The 17838-nt window shown below is 49.0% G+C and overlaps 1 protein-coding gene across 6 annotated transcripts in view; it reads left to right on the top strand.

The window, feature by feature from the left end:
• Positions 1-17838, top strand: part of CFAP45 (cilia and flagella associated protein 45) — a 42660-nt gene that overhangs the window by 10843 nt on the left and 13979 nt on the right. Inside the window, exons 1-6 of one of the 6 annotated variants that reach the window (XM_004002654.5) lie at positions 3673-3714; positions 9433-9558; positions 12424-12560; positions 14794-14938; positions 15269-15439; positions 16637-16815. In XM_004002654.5, the coding sequence (XP_004002703.1) occupies positions 3712-3714; positions 9433-9558; positions 12424-12560; positions 14794-14938; positions 15269-15439; positions 16637-16815 (761 nt within the window). In that variant the 5' untranslated portion in view covers positions 3673-3711. Of the gene's footprint in view, positions 1-3672; positions 3715-6319; positions 6442-7772; positions 9314-9432; positions 9559-12423; positions 12561-14793; positions 14939-15268; positions 15440-16636; positions 16816-17838 lie in introns of those variants that run through there. The other 5 variants (XM_060415157.1, XM_060415166.1, XM_042256285.2 and 2 more) reach the window with 5 other exon arrangements.

The following is a 17838-nucleotide window of genomic DNA, read 5'->3' as shown; positions in this document are numbered from 1 at the left end:
AATTGGGGCTTCCCAGGTGACTCAGAAGGTGAAGAATCTGCCTGCAATGGTGGAGAACCAGGTCTGACTCCTGGGTTGGAAAGAGTCCCTGGAGAAGGGAAGGGCTACCCACTCCAGTATTCTTGCCTGGAGAATCCCATGGACAGAGGAGCCTGGTGGGCTACAGTCCATGGGGTCACAAAGAGTTGGAAAACTGAACGACTAACATTTATTGGATTACCTTTTTTGATAATCTGAAAATTTTTGTTTCAGTTTGCTTCTCAATTTCAAAATAATTTCTACTGATTTCATGGTTCATTTCTATTACTTTTGTTTCATAAATCCATTAATTTCTTTTATTGAGATATAATTAACATATAACGTTGTATTAGTTTCAGGAGTACACTACAGTGGTTCCATATTTGTATTCATCGTGAAATTATCACCACAATAATTCATCACCATGTATAGTTATAATTTTTTTCCTAGGATGAGAACTTTTAAGATCTGCAACTTTCTTTTTTTTTCTTAGTGTGTCTATTTTATTTATTTTTAATATAAATTTATTTATTTTAATTGGAGATTAATTACTTTACAATATTGTATTAGTTTTGACATACATCAACATGAATCTGCCACGGGTATACTGCAACTTTCAAATATACACTACAATATTACTAACGAGAGACACCATGCTGTATATTACATCCCCAGGACTTTTATTATTTTTTTGGCCATGCTGCATGGTGAATGGGATCTTAGTCCCCCAGTCAGGGACAGAACCTATGCCCCCTGCAGTGGAGATGTGGCGTCTTGACCACTGGACAGCCAGAGAAGTCCCAGGACTTACAACTGGAAGTTTGTATTTTTTTACCCCTATTCTGCCTCTGACAGTCACCGGTCTGTTCTCTGTACCTATGAGTTCTCTCTTTTTGAGGTTCCACATATAAGAGATACCATATTGTATTTGTTTTCCTCTATTTGACTTATTTCACTTAGCATGATGCCCTCAAGGATGACCCATGTTGTTGCAAATAGCAAGATTTCAGTTCTTTTTAAACAAATAACTGAAAAATATTCCATTGTATATATACACGCACCATATTCTCTTTATACATTGATGGATATTTAGGTTGCTTCCATGTCTTGGCTATTGCTGTAGTGAACATGGGGTTCATATATCCTTTTAAGGAGTGTTTTCATTTCCTTTGGATAAATACTCATAAGTGGAATTGTTGGATCATACGGTAGTTCCATTTTTAATTATTTGAGGAACCTCTATACTGTTTTCCAAAGAGGCTGTACCAATTTCCATTCCCACAACAGTAAACAAGGATTCCCTTTTCTCTACATCCCCAGCAACACTTATTGTCTTTTTTCTTAATTAATTTATTTTTTATTGAAGGATAAGTGCTTTATTAGCTCTTGTCTTTTTGATAATAGTCATTCTAACATGTGTGAGGTGATATCTCATTGTGGTTTTGATTCGCATTTTCCTGATAGTGATATTGAGCATCTTTTCATGTACCTGTTGGCTGTTGTATGTTTTCTCTGGAAAAACATTGATTCAGATCCTCTGTCCATTTTTCAAGCAATTTTTTTTTTTGACGGGGCTGTGTGGCATGCAGGATCCTAGTTCCCAGACCAGTAATCAAACCCATGCCCCTTCAGTGGAAACTCCAAGTCCTAATCACTGGAATACCACGGAATTCCCTCAACTTTCTTTTGAAGCTGCATCCATGCTAAGTCGCTTCAGTCACATCTGACTCTTTGTGACCCCACGGACTGTAGCCCACCAGGCTCCTCTATCCATGGGATTCTCCAGGTAAGAATACTGGAGTGAGCTGCCATTTCTCCTCCAGGGTATCTTCCTGACCCAGGGATCCAACCGGCATGTCCTCATTGCAGGTAGATTCTTTACCGTCTGAGCCACCAGGGACAAAATCCTAGGAGGCAATTCCTTTACCTTGCATTCCTTCATCCCCCTTCTTCCTGAGTCAACCTCAGTCCTTTTCCTCAGAGAGGCAGCCTGGGTTGAGAACTTTTGAGTTCGGACAGTTAACTCACTTGCCCTTAGTATCCTCTTTGGTGATGGGGATAATAACTACCTCCATATAGATGTGGCTGTGAGAACTGGGTGGAAAATGTAGAGGAAGTATCCAATCCTCAGGGGACTGCTTACTTCATCTTCCTTCCTCTCTGGGCTCCAGGGAAGAGCCTGGGGAAGGAAGGGTGCCAGCAGCAGGAAAGCCCAAACCCTTCCCCCACCGGCCCTCGAGCTGGGAGGATTGTCCCTGGGAGGATAGCTATTCTTGCCTCCCCCTCCCTCTGATCTCACCTCCAACACTTTCAGCCTGCCCCACTCCCTCAATTTGTCCGCAGGATCCCAAAGGAGCTAAGGCTGGGAAATCTGGGGAAGGAATGTGAAGCTTGCCAGAGTTGAGTCCTTTTAAAAATAGCTGGGGGTGACCTGGCTTCCCTTCCCCCACTCCCCTGAAGCTTGTAAACAGCCCTCTGCAACCCTAACTCCGCTGCCAATCCTTCACCCCGAGTGTGTCACAGGAGGCAGTGACTGGCTCTGCAACACAAAAGTCCGGGTGGAGCAAATTCCAGAAAGGTGGGCTGTGGAGAGACGTCTAGGGGTGGGGAAGAGGCTCATAGGACTGCAGTCATCGCTGCTTTTTGGTCCAGGAGTTCAGTGTATTGGTCGGGTGGAAAAGGGTTTTTTTTGAGGCTTGGAGCAGGTATGGCTGGGGGGACCAGTTCAATTCTCTCCCTGCAGGTTGGGAGGGCGTAGGGTTTAGTCACTAAATCCTGTCCGACTCTTGCGACCCTACGCACTGTAGCCTGCCAGGCTCCTCTGTCCATGGGATTCTCTAGGCAAGAATACTGGAGTGGGTTGCCGTTTCCGTCTCCAGGGAATCTTCCCGACCCAGGAAACCAACAGGGGTCTCCTGCATTGCAGGAAGATTGGGAGGCAGAGGTGCCAAACCAAACTTCGAAAATCGTAAAACTCCTAAAAAGCTTTCCAAAACAGTACATACAAACCGGGAAGGGTTAAAAGGCGGGTTCCCTAGAGCCAGGTCCATAGATTTCGATTTCAGATACTCTGGTAGAATCTACATTTTATTTTGAATAAACTTTCCCAGGTAATTCTGAGCTGGAGGTCTGAAGTCAACATTTTAAGGAACTGCTCCTTAAACTGCATATATATCCTCACTGCTGGAAGTCCTTTCTTTGGTCAAACCAGACTCTGCTGTTTTGAAAGTTGTTTAGGGGGATCCTGCTTGCTTCTCTGCAGACTAAATTCTCATCAGGGTTTGGCTTGGCTCCTGCACACTGGGGCAACGGTAACCATGGTAACCTAAATGAGTAGGGGGGAAATCGTGAACCTGGAGGGGCTGGCAGCAGTTAGACCCGGACCCATGCTAGGCCCTTGACAATTTGGATCTTGACCTAAGAGTTCAGTCAAAGCAAAGTGAAGAGCGGGGCGCTCCAGAGAGGGTCGTTCTTTCAGAGATACGGTTCCCTGCTTCAGGGCCGGCGGGAATGGACACAGGCAAAGGCTCGGACTCCTGAAGCCACTGCGCTCGCCCCTCCGCGAAACGGGGGCGGGGCCTGGACCGAGGAGCGCGTTCTTGGTTACTATGGTAACGCGTCAACACCCTGCGCGGAAGTGGTGGTGTGGGCTGCAGACGCGGTGGAGGCGCCGAGCTGGGGCGTGCGGCTGAGATGGTGAGGTCCCGGGTGTGGAGAACCTCGGATGGGGACCTCACGTGTTTTCAATTGTGTTGGGGTTCTGGGCGAGGAAAATGAGGTTCTGGGCGGGGAAAATGAGGATCTGAGCCGGGGGGGGGGGGGGGGGGAAGAAGTTGGGTGTGGGGGTCAGAAGGTCCAGGAACAGCGATGGCAGCCTTAGAAGAGGTTAGGGAAGTCCGGAGGGGGAATCCAAGAGAGAAATAAGGAGTGGGGTCGATCGCGCCTGGAAATGTAATCTGGGGCCTAGCCGAGGAGCTGGAAAAATGCTGTCCCAATCCGCTTACCCCTCCCATCTGGCTGGGGACTGTGGGATGTGACGTGGAAAAAACACTGGTGAGGAGGCCAGATTACAGGTTATGTTCTGCCTATATGAACCTATGTGCAAAAGAGACATTAGATCCCTGGGTGGAGAGCACACCCAGGAAAAGGACAAGCCTTCATATTTGTTCAGTTGACAGGTGTTACAGTTAAGTCAGGGAAACTCCACAGGGCCCTGTGCCTGCCCTGTTCCAGCCGGGCGCCAGCTCTGTCTTGTTGGATTTGAGCTGAGCATCCAGGCTCTCAGGACATCTGGTACTGCAGTATTTTAAGGGCTGCACTCTCTGTGTTCAAAGTCAGGGCACCATGTCTGACTAGTAGTGCGACAATGTGTATGTCACCTAATATCCCCGAACCTCAGTTTTCTCTTGTTATTGGGGCTCTGGGTCACTCACAGGTACTCAACAAACATTTGCAAACCAATAAGTGAATGAATGGATAGGGTACCAGATTTGAAAGTCCCTGGAAAGGGATTGGGGCTTCCCTGATAGTTCAGTTGGTAAAGAATCCACCTGCAATGCAGGAGACCCCAGTTGGAGGGACTGAGACTGGTCTAGCAGGCCTGCAGTTCCCTGGGGTGGACAGGATGACATGAGGGTTTGAAAGGACAGCATGCCTGGGAGAAGGTAAGAAAGTAGTGTCTGGGATCCAGGGAGGATGGTGTGGTCCCTGAGGGATAAGTGAGATGGGGCAGAGGGTAGGTGTTGGAGCCTTGGGTTACTGGAAATAACCTTAGGATTTCTGGGTGCACACCCTGTGGCAAAGGTAGCTCCTTCAATGTACTTGTGGACACGCTTCATGCTCAGAGGTCACTCTGCTTTTCTGGGACTAAGCGGTTCAAATTCAGGGTCCCCAAGTTGGAGTTTCTAGAAGAGCTTTGTTAATGATAAAGGCAACAAATCTCTGGAGGAGAGCAGTTCCCAACTTCTGAGGACTTTCTGCAATGTTGCAGTGGGGGTCTCCTTTCACTTATGCTTTTTATGATGCATATTTATCCCTGGATGTCCATATTTATCTCCACCCGGGGATCTAGTGTCTCTTTTGCACATAGGTTTATGGGCCCGGTGCTATGTCTGTGAGGTCCTAGCATCGCACTTGGCATCTAAGGGCTCACAGGAAGTGTTAGTTCTCTTTTTCTCCTCTTTCGAAAATGTCTTATCTCCAAGTCAAATGAATCAGTGAGTTGCACCTGTTTAGAGTTGTGGGCTTCAGCTCACCCAAATCAGGGATTCCCCATCCAAGGGCCACTCAGAGTGGGGCTTTGGTTTGTGGACTGAGCCCTTCTGAAGTCCCTTGGACAGGACAGGGCATGTGAGCACCTTTGAGAAGTAGTGGGTCAAGTTAGTGATCTCTGCCCTTTGGCAGGCTAGGGGTGTGTGTGTGTGTATGTGTGTGTGTGTGTGTGTGTGGGGGGGTGTGTGTGTGTGGTGCTACTTACTAGCTTTTCAGGCTGTTTGGAGGAGTGGGAAGAGGTGATGGTTGGAGACAGGATCACAATTAGGCATACCTCTAGGACCCTTACAAAAACAATAAATAACATCCCCCAGAAGGAAGGACAGGGCCTCGGTGTTCATCTTCAAATGGTACCCCACAGATGACCAACCTGGTTGTTTTTGAGGAGAGGGAGGACCTGAGTGCAAGGCAAGATGCCTGGTACATGGGCATCCCCACCTTCTTCGTAACCGAAAGGAGGTAGAATCAGGTCAAGAGCATGAAGCCGGTGGTGAACCTATGTACGAAAGAAACTAGATCCCTGAGTGGAGAGCACACCCAGGAAAGGACAGGGCTTCGTCTTTGTTCAGTTGACAGGTGTTACAGTTACATCAGGGAAACTCCACAGCGCTCTGTTCCAGCCCCATTCCAGCTCTGTTCCAGCTCAGTCTTGTTGGAATTGAGCTGAACATCCCGGATCTCAGGACGTCTGGCTGCACTCTCTGTGTTCAGAGTCAGGGCACCAGGTCCACTGCTTTGTTTAGTTAAAATAGTGCCCCCTTCCCCTGTCTCAGCCATAAAGAGAGTTACCTTTTCAATGCAGATCATAATTCAAAAAAATGAGAAATACCTTAAGATGCTATGCTCACCTGAAATTACTGTTAAACATTTTTGTGAACTTTCTTTCAGTGCCACATTTCGGTTTCGTAAGAGCGTTTTTACTGCAATACTTGGATATTTCTTATAATCTGCTTTCTTTCAAACTTAGTACATTAGGGAGATCACCCTGCATTTATAATTATGTAAAAATTGTATTCTGGTTAACCAGTTAATCTTTCTGTACCAGAGTCTCTCCTGGAGCCCCCAGCAGGGGCTGAATTCTTACAGACCTAGGATGGGATGCTATTTGAAGAATTAAGGAGTCAGCGAGGTCACCAAAAGGAAAACATAAAGGTTAGGGCTGGCATCTTTTTCTGTCTCAATCCTCTTCTTCCCCAATCATCCTTGTCTCCTCAAAGGTCTTTCCTTCCCTACCAGAGATGCCTTCCCTCAAGGAAGATGAGCACTCTAGGCACAGGTCAGCTTCTTGGGGATATTTATAATTTGTTAAGTCATGCAAGAAATAAAACCAGCCCTTCACCTCCTGGAAGAACCTCTTGGCTACTGCTTCTGGCCCAGAGGGATCTAACTTTCCATTTCTCCTTGTTCCTTCATTTTTTCTAGTACTTTTACGCAGTGACCTCCCTAATCCTTCTTGTTGCTTTTGGCAAAACTGGTTATTCTAACCCTGGTGTAAGGCTTGTGGCTTCAAAGTCAGCATTTCCCGAGTGAGGTTTCTCAGCCACCCAACCCCAGAGCTCAACGCTTCCTTCTGCTCTGCCCAGCGGCTGCTTTTCTGTGGTCAACATCTGTTTTCCTTCCTCTGTTCTGACTTCGAGGCTCAGGCAGTCGAGTATTTCTTGTGTGACTTCCTCTTGACCTGGGTACCAAGGGCGTAGGAGGGAGGTGACACAGTCCCAGTGCTGGAGGATCCTCCAGTCTGGTGGACGCCCAAGCCTGAGGGGAAGGCTGCAGGAGCCCTTGGAAAGAAACAGGAAAACAAACGCAAAACAACAATCATGCTTTCCATCTGTGCTCCAAAGCCCTTTCACATACGTTATTTTCCCCAGCGCAGACCACATACGTGATGTGGAAAATGTGAAGTGGTGGTATATTCTGGAAAGGCTTCTGCCTCAGTCTGGTCTGCAGACCTCAAGAGGTCATTTTGCTTGGTTTCATTCATTCATTCTTCATCAAATGCATATCGAGGTCCTGCTACATGCCAGACTCTGTACCTTTCCCCTTGGAACTGACACCATCTCTTGTGATCCGATGCCCTCCATCTTTTCAGGTTATTCCTAAAGCTTTGCCTCAGGCCCACCTGTTGTGGATTCTATTCATTCCTTCTTATTCTATTTTTGGTGGAAAGGGGCACTGTTGCTCCCCACTCTCCATGTAATAACCCTTCAGAGTCTGTTATTAGGCATCCTTGGGGCTCCTGTATTTACTTTTCATGAATTCAAGCTTTTCTGCTCTGCTGTATTGGGGCTGACAGAGGCTGTAAAGCAAGGCGCCCTCTGTGAGCCTTTTGCTGGCTGTGCCAGGCTGGGAGGGAAGGGCACACTCAGCTATGCTTGTATGGAATGGAGCCAGCCGGAGAATAATTGCCTGATTTGCTGCAAAAACCTGCCACAGGTGGAACAGGTGCTGCAGGGAGTTCTCTGTGGTCATGGCAGATTAGAGAGAGCATTCAAAACATATCGTCCAGTGTTTAGTGACCTGGAATGCACGGTCATTTCCCTGTCCACCCTGTCCCCTTGACGGCTGCTCATTCCCAGGCTTGGTTGACCTGACGCGTCCAGCCCTTTGCACCAGGGTCTTCCATCTCCGAGAACTGCAGGAGATGGGGGCTCCTCCAGAATGAGATTTAGGGTAACCCTGGAGTTGTCCCACAGTCCTCACAGAAACCGCCCCCTGGGGACAGACTTCTCTTTAGGCTGAGCTGAAGCGAGACTGACCTTGGGGAATGGAGGTTGTGTTAGTCAGGGTTCTTGGTTATAAACAACAGAGCCAGAACTCCAATTTAGGGAGAAGGGAATGTATGGAGAGGATTTTGGAGAGTGCACAGAGTTCACGCCAAGGCTGGGCAGCTAGGCTTGGAAAATGAAAACACACAGGAACTGCAGCCAGAACTGAGGCCCAAATCACAACCTGGCACTGGCCTGGCAAAGACCCTTGATGCCACCCCCAGGGCTGGCACTTTATCATGGCAGCTGCTCCTGGTGCCCTTATCAGCATTGTCGCAGACACAGGGTGTGACTGCCACTGCTGCCTTTTTCAGAAGGGGTTTCCACGTCCCCTTCTTATATCACTAGCTCTCTATTCATTGTCAGGCTTGGGGGAGCTGATGGCTCACCTAGGTCCTTTGCCCAGGCTTGGAAGGCAGCTATCTGATGTTTTCAGCTTCTACGCTCGGAGATGATCCCTGTCTCCTTCAGCTCATTAGATGGGAGAGACAAGGATCCAACCGAGAAGAGTACTGGATGGCTAAAAACGGACTCAGGCATGTTCAAGGGGTTTCCCCAGTGACTCAGTGGTAAAGAATCTACCTGCAATGCGGGAGATGCGGGTTCGATCACTGGGTCAGGAGGTTCCCCTGGAGGAGGGCATGGCAACCCACTGCAGTATTCTTGCCAGGAAAATCGAGTGTAGCCTGGCGGGCTACAGTCCATGGGGTCGCCAAGAGTGGAATACGAGTGAAGTGGCTGAGCATGCTTGCATGTACATGCGCATTCAAGGAGTCCTGAGAGTCAGAGCCTCCTGGTGGACACAAGTTCAGGGTGAACCTGTTTGCCTGATTGCAGCTGGCAGTCGTTCATCCACTGAAGTTTATCAGGCATCAACCACCTGCCGGCTGTGTGCAAGGTGCTGCTCGGCATTAGTGTCCTTGGATCCCTACCGTAACCTTGTGAGATGGTGGGGGCATGGAGGAGGTCAGATGGTAGCATCAGCTGTGAAGGGGGCTTGGTGTTCAGATGGCGAGGTTGGAGGTGACGACACTGCATTTCTGGAGAGGAGAGCCCATGTGGCCTCACAAGAGACTGCTCGCGGGAAACGAGAACTGGGCTGACACTGAATCATCCTCCTGCCATCCTTCCTTCCCTGCTGTGCAAGGGCTTGGACTTCTTCAGCTCAGAAACCTCAGAAGTCCTCCATCTTGCTGGGCTGGTGTCCAGGGAAGCCACTGCTCCTGTAGGGCGTCTCCTGTGTTTCAGGATTTACCCAGGTGCTTTCCCAAACACCCACCCAACCTTCCCTCAGCACGGGCTGGCGAAGCGTCTGCCTTGCCCGGGGTATAGATGGCGGTCAGTACTGATGAACCCAAATTTCTGCCTCTCCTTGCAGCCATTAAGCACAGCTGGCGTGCTGAGCTCCGCCTCTACTGCTTCCAACAGGTCAAGGAGTAGGCCTCGCTATCGGACCAAAGCCCTGAGCTCCGAGGTGGATGAGAGCCTTTTTGGAGCTATCAAGGTAATGGTCACTCAGTCCCTCCAGGGAGCTGTCACCTGGAGGCAGTGACCTGAACTGGCTAGTGTTGGCTCAGGACAAAGCTAGCTCTGGACAGGTCACCCCTTCTCCCAGGGAACTCTCAGACTGAAGGAATTGGGGGTTTCTGAGGCTCTAGTGGACAAGCTCAGACACTTTGTGGGGCTCATGTAAACAGGCTACCTGGTTTCCTCCACCCTTGAGATCTTTACATCTGTGCAGCATTTGAAGATGTGTTATAATGCTGAACGGAGGCTCAACTGCTGAACCCTCAGTGTCTGCTCTGCTCAGCGAACGCCCTGTGATGGAAACGTTTGAGTGTCGGTGGCCCAGGCTTGCAGATATAGAACAACATAATTGTTGTTCAACATAATCCCCCCTCCATCCAAGAATAGCTCAGAGTAGAACACAAATCATCCTTCTTTCCCAGCTGCTCAGCTAAAACAGTTACTCTGCTTTGGAAAATGAGCAAGTAAATATTTATTTGCAAATATCACCCAGTCTAAGAGGTTGATGACTAGAGAAGGAGAGCCAGAGAGTTACTTGGAGCGATCTTGGTTACACATGACATTCAGAAGGTGGGAAGGGAGGAGAACGAGAGAATGAGATGCGGAGAGAAGAGCGGTGAGAGATTGAGAAAGAAAAGGGACGTTGGAGCTGTTAAGAGAGTAAATCCTAAGAGTTCTCAGCACAGAAAAATTTGTCTGTTTTTTTCAATTTTGTATCGATATGAGATGACGGCTGTTTTCTAAACTTACTGTGATTATCACTTCATGATGGAAAATCAAATAGTTATACTATACCTTAAACCTAAACAGTAGGGTCATGTAGACAAGGCTATGGTTTTTCCAGTGGTCATGTATGGATGTGAGAGATGGACTGTAAAGAAAGCTGAGCACTGAAGAATTGATGCCTTTGAGCTGTGGTGTTGGAGAAGATTCTTGAGAGCCCCTTGGACTACAAGGAGATCCAACCAGTCCATCCTAAAGGAAATCAGTCCTGGGTGTTCGTTGGAAGGACTGATGTTGAAGCTGAAACTCCAATATTTTGGCCACCTGATGCTAAGAGTTGACTCATTTGAAAAGACCCTGGTGCTGGGAAAGATTGAAGGCAGGAGGAGAAGGGGATGACAGAGGATGAGATGGCTCTATGGCATCACCGACTCAATGGACATAAGTTTGAGTAAACTCCAGGAGTTGGTGATGGACAAGGAGGCCTGGCGTGCTGAGGTTCATGGGGTTGCAAAGAGTCGGACACAACTGAGTGGCTGAACTGAACTGAAACAGTAGGTCAACTATGTCCCAATAAAACTTGAAGGGAGGAAAAAAGAGAGAAAAAAATAGAGGAAAGGGAAAAAGAAGAAAGACACCAGTAGTGGTTTAAGCACTGGCATGAACACCACTAGCTGCAGGTAGACCAGGGAGAGAAGAGCTGATGTCTCCCCTTTGTTGCAGTTCAGTTGCTAAGTTATATCCAATTCTTTGTGACCCCACGGACTGCAGCACACCAGGCTTCTTAGTCCTTTACTATCTCTGGGCGTTTGCTCAAACTCATGTCCACTGAGTCAGTGATGCCGTCCAACCATCTCATCCTCTGTTGCCTCCTCCTCTTGCCCTCAGTCTTTCCCAGCATCAGGGTCTTTTTGATGTCTACCCTTACCCTTCAGTCTTCTCACTGTGAATCAAAAAGGACTTTCCAGATTGTTCCAGATGGGTATCTTTCTGCCTTTAGAAGCTGTTTCCTATTGACAAGGGAAAAAATCAAAGCAATTCACTTTCACTTACAGTCATGTTGTTTATTTGTCTTGAGTCCATGGGGACTCTTCTAGCTAAAGTGAAGACAGGTTTGGAAATGGCCCGCTTCTCCAGATTTAGTCCTGCCGGCTTGCCAAAGGGGGCGGTGGCACGCTGCCTATTCCTGGCTCAGTCTTCTGGGCTTATTGTTGGACCAGAGTCTCGGAAGCCTCCCAGCCGGCAGCAGAGGGCAGAAGCGGCCTGTGACCTGACTGAGTTGAGCCACTTGGAAGCAGAGACGGGCGCCAGGCGGCAGCAGCACCCCGGGAACGGGTGTGCGCAGTGCCGGTCTCCAGACAGGAAGGGCTCCACCTAAGCCATGCCCCTGCCTGCACTCAGGATCGCAGACACTGTGTTCATGACACATGAAGTCCTCTCCTCTGTGGACAATTCCCTGAAACAAATGATTTTGTGTTCTTGTTATCTAACTCCTTCATGGTCAGAAAGTTGAAAAAAACTCATGTGTCTAATTTGTGTTTTCCTTGCTGAATTCTAACTCACTGACTGCCTCATCATATTAGATTTAAGGGCAGATCCACCAGGCCATATTTCTAACTTCCCCCATAGGGCTTTTTTTTTGGGGGGGGGGCGGATCAAAGTAAATTAATAATTAGAAAAGACTGAAAATAACAAATATCATAGATTGAATATGTCCCTAAGGAACTGTATGCTAAAGACCCTCAATGTGGTCCAAGAGAGCTAATTAGTTTTTCTTTTGTAAATGATGGAGGGAGAAGAACCAAAATACCCCAAATTTTCATTCCTGATGGTTTCAGGTTAGGAATGGACACACACTAGCAAAACTCTCCCTGGGCCTCCAATCCCTCTGGGAGTATCTGCACGAGTTATAGAGAAGCCTTGCTCTCGGAGAGCCGGTCGTTACATATCACATCTGGCCGCCACGCTGCTTGCTCCGTGCCCTGGCTACTCTGGGTGCCCCTGCAGTCTGGGCTCCAGCTGATTTCCCCTGACGCTGGATGGGGTGGAGATGCCACCCTCCACTAACCAGCAAGAAGTGGGGTGACCAGCTTCTAAGCTGCCCTTCCTGACCCCCCAGCCCCTGACCCGGAGTGACAGCCCCATCGTGCTGCTCCGAGACAAGCATGCCATTCGGAAAACTCTCACGGCGCTGGGCTTGGACCACAAGCCGGAGAGCATCCAGCTCATCACCCGGGACATGGTCCGGGAGCTAATGTGAGTACCCAGGGCACGGAGCCCTTCTGTGAGGACATGTGTTGGGGGAGGGGGAGCCTACCTGGTCTCATCCTGTCGCTGCAGACCCCACCTCTTTCCTATCCATTTCCTGCCTTTGGTTTCTTGCTTCCTGTTTCTTCTCCATTTTGACCTGCTTCTCCCCGCCTTATATCTATTACCACCACTGCCCTCGATTCCCAGCTACTGGCTACTGTGGGTCCTGTGGGGCTGGTAGATGGTAGGTTCTTGGGGGAGGGGGTCCCTTCTGAGCCCTGAATAGTGCACTGGGTCGGGGAGGTGTCCAGATGAGTCATTTCCTTCTGGCCGCATCAAGAATCTGAAGCAAAGGAAAAACTGACCAGATGCCTAATTAGTCCTAGGGCTTCTTCCCAGGCTCTGAGGCCAGAAGAGGAAATTCCCCAAAGCTCTGGGGTTCCTTTGGGATTAGCTCAGCACGGCTTCCTGACTGCAGCAGCCCCCTTGCTTGGGCCCCTCCTGCGGGGTTAGGCCCAGCTCAGTCACATGAAGGGAGCCAACCCTGTCACTCAGAGGTTCAGCTCTTCTGCTGGTGCTCCATTCTCTAAACCGTTCTTCCAACTATGGCTCCACTCACGACAAACTTGCATTCCCAGAAAATGCATCCTGTGTCGCGATCTGGGGAGGCAGGGCTGGTCCACAGGTCCAAGAGCACTGTCTGGTCAGCTCTGGCATTGAAGGGCCAGATGTGGTAGCGGCCCTGCAGACACGCTTGTGGCCCAAGAAAGGGCTTCTTCTCTTTATTTATTTATTTCTGTGTTTAGCTGAGTCGGGTGTTAGTAGGGGCACACGGGATCTTCCTTGAGCCCTGAGGGATGTCACGCTCCAGCGTGCGCAGGCTCAGTGGTTGCGGTGTGCAAGCTTAGTCGCTCTGCCAAATGTGGGGTCATAGTTCCCAGCCAGGGAAGGAAACAGCGTCCCCTGCATTGCAAGGCAGAGTCTTTTTTTAAAAATGTATTGTTAATTGAAGGATAATTGCTTTATAGTATTGCACTGGTTTCTACCATACACGCACATGAATCAGCCATGGGTTTATGCATGGCCTCTCCCACTTAAACATCCCCTCACCTCTGTCCCCATCCCACCCCTCTAGGTTGTTACCAAGCCAAACAGATTCTTAATCACTGGATGACCAGTGAAGTCCCAAGGGCTCCTTCTTGGACTGGTCCAGCCCTAAAAACACGTTGGAGGCAAAGTCTCGGGTAACTTGTCAGGGTTCTGAGAACAACACGAGATGCTGTCTCAGATTCACATCATTCCTAGTCACTTCAGATACCAGGCTGTTTGGGGCCACAGCGCCCAGGGAAAAACAAAGTCTTGGCTAAGCCTCAAGTCCACTTACTCATGTGTCCACCTCCTGGACACCTCTCCCCAACCAGTTTTATGGGATGAGGTTTCACTTCCTGCCTCAGACCATCTGCGTCTGTTTACCATGTGCCTGTTAGACGCCCCACCCAGAAGCAGCTTTATGCCCACTCCCCTGCTCCATCGCTAATGTATGTCATCTGTTTGTAATCATTATAATTACCTATTGGTTTGTTGAATGCGTTGGGCAGCTAGGAAAGTCTGTAGACATGTCTCTGGCTATTGTTGATTTTAATTAATATTTAGGGTTCAAAGCTTCCCTCTGGGCTGGAGGCACAGGGATGGTTTTGTTCCTCACTGGCCTCCGCTTCATCCTCGTCTGGCGTGCCCTTGCCCTTTTTATGTCATTCTTGAGGAATCATCTGTTTTAAAAATTCAATTCGGCAGCTTTATTTTGAGTCCTCACTCTGTGCCCAGTGCTGAGCCAGAGACCGGGCTGCCTGTGGGATTACGGCAGAGCCTGAATCCCGCAGGAGCTTGTGATCTAGAAAGGCAAACAGACGTTGCCCACAGCACAGGCAGGGACAGCGGAGGGGAGGAGGTGGATGCGTACGGGTACATGGGGGCGGGTGCAGAGGAGGTAACGTGTGACCGGACCTTTGAGACAGAGTTCTTAAAATGTTCCTATTTTAGCCGGTGATGCTACTCTACCCTTGCCTGAGACTGCTTCTCCCCAGTGGACCCATTCCGCTGTCTCTCCTGCCCGATTCTCTGAGGCAGGATGGGCAGTGATGAGGGTGGGGTAGAGAGCAGAGCAGCCTGCAGAGTAGTGCTAAGAGCACCCCCCGCCCCCCCGCCACCCCTGCCTAATTTTATTCATTCTTTGTGTCAGCATTCCCACCAAGGACCCTTCCGGGCAATCCCTTATCCTGAGCCCTGAGGAGTTTGAGCGGATCAAATGGGCATCCCACGTCCTGACTAGAGAAGAACTCGAGGCCAGGGAGCAGGCCTTCAAGAAGGAGAAGGAAGCCATTGTGGTACCTAACCCCGACCCCATCTTCGCAGAGTGGGGGTTGACGAGAAGGGCTGGGGAGAGGCCAGCCTCCCACAAGACTGGGAGCTTTAGTTAGGGGACCCTGAAGCAAGGTGTGAATGTGCTAAAGAAGATGTGTTACAGAATAAAGATCTGGCGGGAGCAACTGCGGGGCCAGGGAGGGGTGAGGACGCCAGGCTGGGAGACCTCTGGCCTGGGACAGTGCGATGGGGTGATGTGAAACTCATCTGAGGTCACCCACGGCAGCCAGGCTAGTGCCCAGGGCACGGAGCGCTGGAGCAAGTCCCCGCTGATGCCAGCGTGGCTCCCGTAGGACACAGTGACCACACGCAAGAAAATCATGAAACAGAAGGAAATGGTTTGGAGGAACAACAGGAAGCTCAGCGACCTGGAGGAGGCAGCCAAGGAGAGGGCCCAGAACCTTCTGCAGAGAGCCAACCAGCTGCGGATGGAGCAGGAGGAAGAGCTGAAGGATATGAAAAAGGTGGGCTCTCCATTCTCCTTCCCTGCTCTCATCTCTCTCTCTTTTGACCTTGCCATACTCAGTGTGCGGGATCTTAGTTCTCTGACCAGGGACTGAATTCATGCCTTGTGCAGTGGAAGAACAGAGTCCTAAGCACTGGCCCACCAGGGAATCCCTCCCTCCTCTTATCTGTTATTCACACGCCTGAAAGCATGGGCTAGAGATCGGGTGCAGGGTGGAAAGGTGAGGGGCTGGCTTTGGCAGGCGAATGGCGTAGATTGGGTCGGGGAGAGCTCTGCCTGTGGAGTGCCTGCTGTGTGACCTTCAGCAAGTCACTTGCACTCCCTGAGTCAAACTTTCTTCGTTTGTGAAATGAGGGTGGTGAAACTACTAAGCAGCGTTATTAGGATGAAATATGCTAATATATGAGAGATACTCTGCGAACTGTGGGTTGAAAAATACATGTTACTTGTATCTTTATCCTGCTCCTTCAATTCTGGCCACATATGGTGGTGCAGACAATGGGGTTCTTTTTGTTTGTTGCTCTCAAAGTGCTTCCGTTAGCCAGAGCATAAAGACCAGAGGCCCATTTGAATTCTATTGTGTTACTCATTTGCATGTGGTTCACTTCCTGGCCAAAGGAAAAATGCTGACTCCCCACCCTCTTCATCCAGAGTTTCTGTCTCTCAGGCAAATCTTCTCTCCTTAATGCTTCCTTTTATTTTCCAAAGCTTTTACTCCACAGCTCTTATTGATGGCTCCTGATTTTTTCATCTCCTTATGTGTCAGGTTGGGCTCTTTTAGCTTAAAAATCCAGTGGCTCGGCCTCTGCAAGAATGTTTATTTTCCTGAAGAGTAGAATTGGGGGGAGGTCTTCATTTGAGGTTCAGGGGTCCCTAAGGGGACCATGAACTTCTAAAGTTTTATGGAAATTTTGTGTGTATAGATGTAAGCGAATTTTATGGAGGAGAAGACCCATAGCTTTCATCTTATTCCCAAAGAGTGATCCATGACCGCCCCCCTGTGCCCCAAACACCAGACCCAGTACCCTGAAAGATGCTATTGCTTTTCTGGGTTTGTGAGCACACTTGATAGGATTCTGCTCCCATTTCTCCCCACTCCAGCTTCCACATCCCTGTGGTGTATCACCCCACCCCCCACCCCCATCCCCATCCTTACTCTCAGACCTAGTACCGCAAGTTCAATTCCACTCTCCAGATCATCCTCAACGCCAAGTGCCATGCCATTCGGGATGCCCAGATTCTGGAGAAGCAGCTGATCCAAAAAGAACTGGATGCAGAGGAGAAGCGGTTGAATCAGATGATGGAGGTGGAGCGGCAGAAATCTGTTCAAAGGCAGGAGGAGCTAGACAGAAAGAGGAGGGAGGAGAGAATCCGGTAAAGAGGTGGTTGTGGCATTTCCCTCTCTAAGTCTTTTCCATGCATCTTTAGGTCCATATAGCCTTGCAGAGAAGGACATGAGAAATGGTCATTATCATCCTTTGTTATTATCACAAACCTTTATGGAATGATTCAGAAAGCCACAGAACTTCTTCTTTTTTCTTTTTAATTTTTATTGTGTATTGAAGTATAGCCAGTTAACAAACAATGTTGTGATAGTGTCAGGTGAACCACAAAGGGACTCAGTCATACATACACATATATCCATTCTCGCCTAAACTCTCCTTGCATCCAGGCTGCCACACAACACTCAGCAGAGTTCCATGTGCTATATGGTAGGTCCTTGTTGGTTATCCATTTTAAAAACAGCGGTGTGTACATGTCCAATCCCAAACAACTGTAGAACGTCTTAAAGCTTGTTTCTAAGATCACAACAGGTGTTTCACAGTACGGCCCTGATTCACCCTCATTCTGCATCATTTCTTGCCATGCATTCTAGGAGGCTTTCCTTCATGTCCCCCAGCATGCCAGGTCTTCATATAATCTCATTATTTTTTGTTGTTCCCTTGGCTTTGAATACCCTCTCTTTCCTTTTTTCCTCTCCCACCCCGGAAAATGCTCTCTCTTCCTTCATAATGTGGCCTTGCTCTCCCCTCCCCTGAGAAACCTCCCTGACTTCACTGGGCAAGCTTCGAGCCTCCCTGCTCTGGGGCCCCTACACTGTGTTTGTGGTCTGACACGCCCCTCCTTGTGCTGCGGCTCCCTCACCCTCACCAGGCTGTATGCTCACTGAGGACAGGGTCCCTGTCTTGTTTCTGCAGCTTCTGACCTGCCAGAATGTTTGGACTGTAGTAAATGCCTAATACAAGTTAGAATGAATAAATTCAATCCCCTCCAGTTTGCAGGAAAGGACAAATCCCAAAGCAGGTAAATTATAGAATCATAGTGTCCCAGATTTAGAATGCCAACCATATAATACAAGAATTACCCCTATAAATAGTCCTTGCACCACACTGAATG

This window comes from Ovis aries, chromosome 1, assembly GCF_016772045.2.
Source record: "Ovis aries strain OAR_USU_Benz2616 breed Rambouillet chromosome 1, ARS-UI_Ramb_v3.0, whole genome shotgun sequence".
Classification (NCBI taxonomy): domain Eukaryota; kingdom Metazoa; phylum Chordata; class Mammalia; order Artiodactyla; family Bovidae; genus Ovis; species Ovis aries.
This window is presented reverse-complemented; position numbering and strand designations above follow the sequence as displayed.